Source organism: Urocampus carinirostris, chromosome 3 (genome assembly GCF_059441175.1).
Source record: "Urocampus carinirostris isolate Australia breed hairy pipefish chromosome 3, RoL_Ucar_1.0, whole genome shotgun sequence".
Lineage (NCBI taxonomy): Eukaryota > Metazoa > Chordata > Actinopteri > Syngnathiformes > Syngnathidae > Urocampus > Urocampus carinirostris.
Window position 1 is genome coordinate 30,352,420 of NC_142351.1, and position 10,417 is coordinate 30,362,836.

A 10,417-nucleotide genomic window follows, 5' to 3' on the forward strand; every position below is an offset into this window, starting at 1 on the left:
TTAAGAAATGTGCATACATGTTTTAGTCATCACCCGTTGGCAAAGAAAGGGTGGTGATGATGTCTTTGTTCCGGATCTACTGTAAGTCATTATGTCTGTTTGTTTACTTGTCGGTTCATGTGTCCATCCACCCAAGAAATGGAGAAAGGAGTTTGTTATGACCACCATCTTTTACAGGCAGTCAGGTAGGTTACCCTAGATGTGAAAAATCTCCCCAAAAGCTGACTTGGCAGCTTTACCAGAAAAACATTCAACTCTCCCAGTTAATAAAGTGTTCTCACTGGTTGGGTTTTCCATTCTCAGGTGCAATTGACCCCGCCGAAAAGGGAAATGGCACCCCAAAATGGCTTCACATCTCAATGCGGGTGATGCTTGAATGGTACACTAGTTTGTTCTATTGTTGTCTTTTTGATTTGGAAGTTAGCCTAAGTATGGGAACAGTTGCTTAGCAATCCAAAAGTCAAACTAATGGGAACTCATTCTCAAGTTTTAAAACAACCACACTAATACTAATCTTAGTTTTCTAAATGACTAAATGGTTTTGTCAAGACAAAATGTAAACAACCCAAATCAATAAAATCATTTTTTTATATGTGTACAGGTTTTTATTTTATTTCTTACAGTGACATTGTGCATTATTTAATGCCTCCTAGTGGTAAAAAAAATAATTAAAAAAACAAATTTGATTTGAATAATGAACAAAAAAATACAAGAACAGTTAAATAAACATGCATTAAAATACTGACAGGTCATGAAATAAGTATTTTTTTTTGCACAACATGAGGCTAACCAAACGGAATCTGATATGATTGTCTGTCATCTTGCTGCTAAGGGTACCCCCAGAAAAACAAAAACCTTGAAGAGTATTTTTTAACGTGACTCTGCTGCGGTATCTGTACAACAGTTATCTTGAAACCTGCAAAAAAACAGGACGCTTAAACATATACCTCTTCTAAAAGATGGCGAACGTTCGCTACTTGTTCTTAAAAGCTTCTTCTGTCGTTGTGTTTATTTTTGTAGTGTTTCAACCGTCCAAGGGGAGGCAACATCGAGCTTTAAAATACTTTGCCAACAGTTGATTGACAGAAGATGCGAAGAAGAATTTTGTCAACAATGGCGACCGATTTTTGGATGGAGTCGCTCCCTTCGGACCCTTTGCTGCACATATTGTCCTTTCTTGACTTTAGAGATTTGATTCAGTGAGTATGTTATTGTGAACCGATCTTATAGCTGCTTTAATTACAACACGGTTGTGATGTTCTTGCCTAAAACTAGCAGAAGGAAAATTGGCCGGATGGCAGAAAGACGGCTAACAACAATTAGCATTTTTGACAGACAAGTAATTTACAACACGTTTTATAACAGTACAACATGGTTCAATTGCCTTAGTCAGCGAGCAGCAACAAAAGCTCGTGAAAATACTTACAGTTGGCCCTGTTAAAATGCTGCAATGATGTTGTTAACGCCTCAACTTCATGACTCGATGAAGAATGTTTACGAAAATCATATCTTTGGTCTTCTGAGTGATATAGGAAATGGTGTGAAATCTCAGTGCATGACATTTCTCCAATCACTTTAGTAAATAAGTTTACGTGTCTAATTTAAATTCTCATTCAAAAAGTGCCGACACGAGTTTATTTTGATGAGTTTTGCAGTACCATTTGTTGTGATTGGTAATATCCCAAAAGCGATCTCATTTCGCTTTTGATTGCTTGATTGAAAATGGCGCATCGACCCACAAGCTTGAAAATTGTCAACCTGATAGTCAAAAATTAGATTGTCTAAAACAGGGGTCGGTAACCCATGGCTCGCGAACCATACATGGCTCTTTTTCATGAGTGCATATGATATGATCAAATGTTAATTGTGCAAATCCCACTGTTTTGTTTAGGTAAGCACATTATTGTGTTTGGTTTGTGCACACGTCGAGTTTGGTGCATGTTAAGCCGAAGTTACTCTAACAATGAGAATCGTTCGGTCCAGTACATAATGCGCACAGTTTCACCTACATTATGTCACGTATCGGAAATATTTTTGATCCAAAGAATCATAAAAGCAAAAATATTTTGTCTCCAGACAAAAGCTAATTCTTCTCCACATTTTATTTCACTGTGTGACGTTAGATGACATGATTAAAATCTATGAAATAATAATTATACCTGAGCCGTTCTCCCATATCAATATAAATATACGTGTTAAAATTTGTCTCCTTCCTGCAGTTCCCGCCTCTTAGTCCGGAAATACGGCATATTTGATGTTTATTATTTTTTGCTATTATTCCAAGAACTCCAGGTTCCTGTTATTATAAATGACTTTTGGTGAATGTTTCGTGTGCAGTGTCAGTTCCACCAACAGGAGGCTGAATGAATTATCCAAACACAATCCATTGTGGAAGTCGCTGTGCGCTAAACACTGGCTCATCACAGAGTAAGTCACTGTTACAAGACTTGAAATTGAATTCGGGACAACTATTATATTCGACTTTACTGGGGTGCATTTTATTTTTCTTGATATACATTAATTTCCTTCTCGCTGCTTTAAATTGCATCCAGTTCTAAATCCATATTTTGAACACATGGTTTGATTACATTTTGCATTAAGTTGTCAAGCCCTGCTTACGGTAGTTGTTGAACATTTATTTGATGTTTAGTGAGGAGAGGCATCAGAGCGGCCAGTCCTGGTTCAACCTCTTCAAGCACTACTATGCTGACCTAGGCCGCTACATCGAGTACTACTCGGTGTTAAAGAGAGCCTGGGAACAGCTGACCAGTTTCCTAAAACAAAGATGTCCACGTATGATCATGTCGCTGAAAGGTGATGTCACAAGACTTTTCCATTGCAACCAATTGAGAATGCGTTGTGTTGTAAATGTGAAGTGTCATGTTTATGTAACAGTCAGGGCTGGGGAGTAACGGAATACTTGAAACGGCATTAGGTAATTAGGGAACCCAAAAATGTAATTGGATTTCGTTACAGTTAAGGAAAAAAGACGTCAACAAATCACTTTTCAGGATTACAAGTTTATATAAAAGTAGATTTATGTTGCACACTTCAGTGGACAATAATAAAGTTCGATTTTTGTCAGTTGGAACTCTTTCCTCATTAGCATTAGTTCTGTTTGAATTGGTAATGTCTGTTTGCGCCTCTCTCCCTCTCTGCCATCCTCTTCACTCCACACACACACACACATTAGTGCGCTCACTCTCAGGTCACCCTGTAGCTGCCCTAGGTGCCTGAGTAGAAAACATGGTTATATGTCCAAAAACTAACAAAAATGTGACATACCATTAAAGTGCAACTAAAGAGACAACATAACAACAAACAAGTATGAACATATAAATCAAATAACATTAAATTAAATGATTAATGCAATTGAATACCTGCGGGCGTTTACCCTCTTTCACGGCATCCTTTCTAGCATCCATTTATTCACTTCATACACTCATTCACATGTGTCTCACATTTAAATCTACATTATGTGCCGATAGATTAATTGTGTCAATCACTGAGACGAAAGATACAGAGAGAAATGACAAGAAATCATAGTTTGTTGTAAATCTAAAAAGTGAACACCTTGTGTGTTTAAAACATTGCTCGGTAAACTAAAACAGAGCATATCTTGTCTGCCATGTGAAAAAGAGTAGGTTTTATTTTTGCTGGTTAAAATCTGACCTCTTTTTGTTGGACTACAAGCAACTACCTGATCTTGGTTTTCTCCATTTGTCTTTCATTTATCTTATACAAAATTTGGTAATTTTATTTATATTTACTTTAATTTGTCTTTCATTAGGAAACTTGGCATTGGAGTAATCAAAAAGTAGTTGGAAGTAATCAAGTTACGTTCCAGCAATATTATGGTAATTGGATTACGTTACTGATTACAGTTTTAAGAGGTAACTAGTAACTATCAGATATTTCAAAGTAACCTTCCCCGCCCAGCTAACAGTTTCAGTTCATTGTAGTTGAGGACAGGTATTGGATAAGTGTGAAGAGCAAAAATATTATTTTCTGTATTGGGTGCCGTTTATTGTAACCATCACCCTCTGGCACTCAGTTTTTCCCTCCATTACGTTGTATTAATCATTGCCTTCCTTCTTTTATAATGTTTGGCTTCATTCCATTGGTATGTTTAGAAGGAGCCTCAGAGGCAGAACTCGCAAGTGTCGAGGCTCAGATCGGCTGCCGCCTTCCGGACGATTACCGTTGCTCGTACCGCATCCACAATGGGCAGATGCTCGTCATTCCGGGGTCAGTATGGTCACGCCAGTTTTGCGACCTCCCTATGTGGCCCCATCTCACCGCTATACAATTGATTTAACCCCTGCTCCAGGCTGATGGGCAGCATGTCGCTGTCCAATCACTACCGCTCGGAGGTACTGCTCGATGTGGAAACAGCGTCAGGGGGTTTTCAGCTGAGGAAGGGAATGAGACGCTGCCTCCCGCTCACCTTCTGCTTCCACACGGGTCTCAGCCAATACATGGCCCTGGAACACACAGAAGGCCGCCGCATGTTTGAGAGCTTCTACCCCTGCCCGGTTCGCACACGTCACACCACCAAGTGTTGCCTCCCTGTATACTGTTACTCAACTTACTCTCTTACAGGATCAGACAGCCCAGGATTCCTCAGCCGTTGACATGTTTATCACTGGTTTGTGTTAATTTTACCAGCACGTTTATACAGAATGAAATAAACCTGTGTCCGTGTGCAGGGTCCTCCTTCTTGGAGTGGTTCACCACCTACGTCCACAATGTGGTTACAGGAGAGTACCCGATCATCCGAGACCAGATCTTTAGGTACGTGATCTCATGTTTTTATCAAAGCATTAATAGTCAATACATTATTAAAACGATATTCATATACTCAACAAAAAAACTTTGATTGAAGAAAATAGTCTCTTTCTGCAGGTACGTGCACGATAAAAGCTGCGTTACCACCACCGGCGATATCACCGTTTCCGTTTCAACCTCCTTCCTACCCGAGCTCTCCTCCGTCCACCCGCCCCATTTTTTCTTCACTTACCGCATCAGGTACGTTCCCCCTTCTCGGTTTGGTCGCCCTCCACCCAAATAATAAGGCGAATGTGCCTTCCAGGATCGAGATGGCCGGCAGTGCGCCGCCTGAGGTGGCCTGCCAGCTGGATAGCCGCTACTGGAAAATCACAACCTCCGACGGTAACGTGGAGGAGGTGCAGGGACCCGGTGTGGTCGGTATGTCGCCGCCTGTCATCCTCACCGATTGCACAAAGAGAGCAATTAAGCGTGTGTGTGGTGTTTGTGTGAGTGCAGGTGAGTTTCCAGTTATGACGCCTGGAAAGATTCATGAGTATGCTAGCTGCACCACATTTTCGACGCCATCAGAGTACATGGAGGGACACTACACCTTCCACAGACTCGGTAATGTCACGTTCAAGGATGTTATATGTACGTCTTTGATAAGTTTCTAATTTAGTAGACACAAAAAACAAAGAGAATGCATCAATGTATTTTGAACATGCAGGGTCAAGGCATGTTTATTTGTATAGCCCTTAATCACAAGGAGTCTCAAAGGGCTGCACAGACCACAGACTATTGCAAACCACAGACTATTATACCATCCCCTGATCTAAAACCTACACGAGGGCAAGGAAAAACTCAAAAGCCTCAACACAAAGAAAATGAAGAAACCTTGCAGGGAGAAGAGGAGAGAGCCCAAACCTCAGATACAAAAATCCAACCTGTTCTAAAAGTCCCCACCTGAGCCTTTTCTTTTTGTGAAAGATGGGCTGCTAGGCATGCAGCCTAAATGCCATCAAGAGATGCTTCCCCCAAAAATAAAAAAAACAATAAATACATCGATAATAGAATGTATCTAATTAATGATTTGGATTGTGTTAACGTTGGCATTTAGGCTACACGCTGAAAGTTATTTTGACGATATAATACGTAAAATGGATCCGATAGCAACAATCATAAAAGTTTCATTTTTCTTAGGAAGTTTGCACTGCAAACCCAACCATTTTTTACGAGTGCTTCGGTCCAATCTTTTCATTTTAGTGTCTGTTGCCGCACCAATAGCGGCAGCACTGTCAAATAAATATAGGGCTGACATTTTTGGCGACTCAGCCCTCATTCGCTTTTTCTTTCGGGCGCATTAGTAAATACTATATTTGTAATCGCTATCCAACCACTGTTTTGAATGATCAAATAATCCGAAAAGACGTGACGTAAACAACTTGGTAGTACTGTACAGCTAAAAACCGCACTGTTGTAAACGACATCGGGTTTGCAGGGAAATGCCGCCATTGGCGTTCTGCAGCCGAAGTAACAAACTCGTTTTGACCGTCAGTAACGGTCACAGCGTTGTAACCAATGTTCCCTCTAATTTTCCAAGGGTCTGAGCGTTCACACAAAGTCGGTGAGCAACGCTTGAAACAACAGTGAGCAACGGCAATCCCAAGTGTGGCAACTGTCATTATCAAACATGTCCAAAACTTGACATCACGTCACATTTTGCGGAGTTTCCGGCGATGCAAAAAATTTTTTCACTCTTGAATGAATTGACTCATGTATTATTGCTAAGGTTGTACGGCCTACAAACGTCATTTGTTTTTACAACAATTCTTTCACAAGATTTCCATTTTTTTTCCTGGTATCTCTTGTCGCATAATACTAACATTTTTGGGGGCTTATTTAGTTGGTTGCACAATACACAGTTTTTAATCACATTTTTTATTGGAAGTACAATGTTGGCAACAAGATTGACTTGGTTATAATTGGAAATTATTTGAATGCAACACAAACTTTTTCTTCTTTTTCTCTGTTTTTTTCTATTATTATTTTTTAATTCCTTTAAAAAAAATCTCATTGTGTTTATTTTCCTAGCTGTTACTTTTTTCTTTTTGTTCTCTATTTACTTTTTTTCTTTGTTTCTATCTTTTCTTTTTTTCAGGCTTTTTCTGAAATTTTCCTCCTTTTTTTCTTTCTTTTGTTTCTTTTTTTCTCAGCTTTTCACTACTTTTTCATTTTGGTATTTTTTTCTTTTTTGTTCTATTCCCCCTTCCTTTAAGTCATTTTGTGCGTAATTTTACATAATATTTGGTCATATAGGGATGAAAGAAGCAAAAACAACCTGAAGAGCTGTTTAGGACCCGAAAGAGCCAGTTCCTTTTAGTGAGCCGAGCCGAAGAAGCCGGTTCTCGAAAAACTCTGACTTTACTCAACTTTGTTCCACTCCGACCTTGACTTCAAAATACCGCATTTAGAAGACAACGTCAGGGGAGCCCGTGTATTTTTACCTTCATGCACTGTAACTTAATTTGATTCTTAATTAGCAATTTCGAGCCCTTGTGAGCTAGCTAGATTTTCTTGTGCGCGGCAAAGCTCTGGGTAGTGCACAATTGCGCACACACGCAGCTTAGAGGGAACTTTGCGTTGGATAGATATTCTTGTGCGCTGAGAATGTGCGCAATTGCGCACGCACGCAGCTTAGAGGGAACGTCGGTTGTAACGGTGGAATAGTTAGATTCCCCCGTTACTGAAATGTCAGGTCGATGTCCCCGCACAGAATGATGAGTATGGTAGAGCAGATCTTCCACGCATCCCCGGGACTAAATACCTATTTTAAAATGTTTTGCTGAATTTGTCTTATTTGTTTTAAATATAATGTGCAAGGGAATCTGAGGCCCAAACAAGGACAATGGCCCAAAGGGACTTACACGTTTTAAGTCATTCATATGGACTTTATCGAGCTTTCAAGAAGTGGGCCCTACAAGTACTGTTTAGTGCTCATAGACTCTTTTTACGTTACGTAACGGCATAATTCCCATTACAGTTTATGACACACTGCATTGTGTCACAAAAGAAAATGCATGCCACAAGGATTTAAATCATTTATTGACAACGTAAACTATGAACACAATGGTTGGTTGGTCGGATCCCTTAGCCACTGAGGCCGTAGGGGCACTGTTTCCTGTGGTGTGTCTTGGGTGAGTACAGCCTGGTGGCACCCTTCCCTTTCCAAGCAAACAAATGTTTCCACCCGGTCTCGAACAGGGGATCTTTTGCTTGTTAGGTGAATGTGCTAACCACTGCCCTAAAATAAAATTGCCAATACATTTATTGAATACTCTTCAAAGTCTGATTCATCATCAAATACACCAAAGAGTTTATTCCCTCGTCAGGCTTTTTTACATTTATATCCTTCAAGACGGTAACATAACTAAAAAATAGTGTGATGAAATAAAACCTAATGCCTTTTCCTATGTCACCTAATTGTCTAGTAGATACACAGTGAGTTTAAGCTTATTACTGTTGTTGATAAGTCATATTATTGAGCAGGAGTCGAGCAATATTGTAAGACATCAGACCAGTCCGTGGTACAGAAAAGGTTGGGAACCACATTTAATTTTGTATGTCTTATTTTAGACAACAAAGAAGTGTTCAATGTGACGATCCCTCGATTCCAGATGGTGTGCCCACCATTTCGAGAGCCCACATTGGGGACGGTGAGTTTACACCGACACGAGAACTTAAAACCTTCACCCTATCTCCCGGTCCCGTTCCTCTGTCAGGACTCGAGCAATTACACGTCAGGCTTCAACGGCCGCGACGGGAGCGACTTCGGCAGCCAAGATGAAGGTGACTACAACGGCTTGAGAGGTATCGACATGTCCGCCTTGGAGGGAGCCTGGTGTCCCCGACACATCTGATCGAGGTGGAAACCAGGCCGACCCATTTCGGTCTTTGTTTTGTTGGTGGTGGGATTTGGATGAGGGACCGATGCGAAGTTGTGGCCTCGATGCGACTTCGTGACCTCGCACCTTGTCTCGTGTGCACAACTTCATTGCGCTTGTTTGGCTTCGTTAAGATTTTCAGGGAAGGTCACGGTGAAGCTTCACTTCTGAACTTTATGGTGCTAGCAGCCGGAACACAATTCATCCTTAGCTGGTATTTGCCAGTTCCTCTTTGTTTGGTGGGGGGGAGTCATCAGGAGACAGATAACCATCAATGATTAAGGTTTTTTTTTTTGATTGCGGATATTGTAAGGATTGTTTTCAATTTCAAGTCGCTTCACATATATGAAAAGGTGAGGTAACTGCAAACTCAACCTCTATGGTAACGTGATAAAGCTTCAATGTAATTGCTAGCTTTGGTTGTTTGTGATTATGTGAAAATAAATCTTCATCGCTACTTTACCTCAACACTAGTTATGTGAAACACTTAACACTAGTTATGTGAAACACTTAATTAACGGGCATTTGTCCCAAAATGAAGGTGCAGCAGACAGTTGCAAGGGTGGCAAGTGAGCGAGTTTTAGAACGGTTGCTTCAAACTCCTGAAATTCAGGGTTTTAATCCAGATTACTTGGCAAATGCAAGTGGACTTGGTAAAGCGTCCTCTACAGGCCTAAAATGTGTTTGGGGAACTAGTCCAGTTTACTGAAGGAGGGCTCAGCTTTGCACATATTGATGTGTAGACGAGGATGTAAAAATATTTGATTATTACATCATTTAGGAAGTGAATGCTTTTTTAAAAAAATCAAGTACATTGAAAATTAATTAGTATTTGTGTTTATTACAATTGACAAATTAAAGATACCGTACTAGCAGCCATTTAACTTCAACTTTCATGCAACTTTTAAGGAAAATATTTTGCCATTTAAAACACTGTGTGTATTGTCTATTGTTCTTGTTGAGTGCTAAAAACCTAAATATTTGAATAATTTGGAAAAAATAAATTAACTATCATTAAAACTTGTATTTATTCAAATACTAGGTCAAGAAATTTGTATTTTTACATAACACGCGGCTCACCTATAGGGAGCTGACATAATTGCTGGGCATAATGCTGCGACAGGTACCCCCAATGTAGAAAACTGGGCAAAAAATACAGAATGGTGCCGTTTTGTCTGTATTCTTTCTTGTGCTTTGCAGCACTTGTTTTCAATTGCAATATTGAAAAGGGTTTCCAACGTGGTGCCCCCTCATAACAGCTAAAGTGCCTGCGAACACAGTAATATAGTTCAAGTGAAAATAGTTCTTTAGTGCTGGGTCATATGTTATTTTCAAGTAAAATTGTATTTTTAGCAGTTGACAGTCTATTTAAGCCTACATTCAATAATTAACCTGATATGAACTCGGTAATAACATAAGTATTATAGAAATGTATTTCAAACTGGAAGCCCTTCGTGCTATTAGTAAAAAAAAGGTGCTCTAGTCTTAAAAAGGATTGGTGACCTGCACTACACAATACAGCGGCCCATTTAAGGATATTTCTTTAAAAAATCTGATATTGGGATGAGAGTATCGATATAATATCCCTCTTTATGAGGTATTGAAGATCCCTACTTAAATAAAATATTTTGACTTATGAATAATGCCCAACTTTAAGTAAAGAGCAAATAAATTTGTGGGTCTGAAGAATACAAGTGTGAATATAT

General features: G+C 39.7%; 1 protein-coding gene across 1 annotated transcript in view; it reads left to right on the top strand.

Annotated features, from left to right (window-relative positions):
• Positions 1–9,173, top strand: part of fbxo3 (F-box protein 3) — a 12,507-nt gene extending 3,334 nt beyond the window's left edge. The window contains exons 2-13 of the mRNA XM_088331371.1: positions 1,021–1,199; positions 2,338–2,427; positions 2,651–2,814; positions 4,134–4,248; positions 4,331–4,535; positions 4,603–4,648; positions 4,710–4,794; positions 4,906–5,028; positions 5,093–5,208; positions 5,287–5,394; positions 8,404–8,483; positions 8,550–9,173. Of these exons, the coding sequence (XP_088187497.1) occupies positions 1,090–1,199; positions 2,338–2,427; positions 2,651–2,814; positions 4,134–4,248; positions 4,331–4,535; positions 4,603–4,648; positions 4,710–4,794; positions 4,906–5,028; positions 5,093–5,208; positions 5,287–5,394; positions 8,404–8,483; positions 8,550–8,687 (1,380 nt within the window). The 5' untranslated portion in view covers positions 1,021–1,089 and the 3' untranslated portion in view covers positions 8,688–9,173. The remainder of the gene's footprint in view (positions 1–1,020; positions 1,200–2,337; positions 2,428–2,650; positions 2,815–4,133; positions 4,249–4,330; positions 4,536–4,602; positions 4,649–4,709; positions 4,795–4,905; positions 5,029–5,092; positions 5,209–5,286; positions 5,395–8,403; positions 8,484–8,549) is intronic.
• Positions 9,174–10,417: the final 1,244 nt, after the last annotated feature.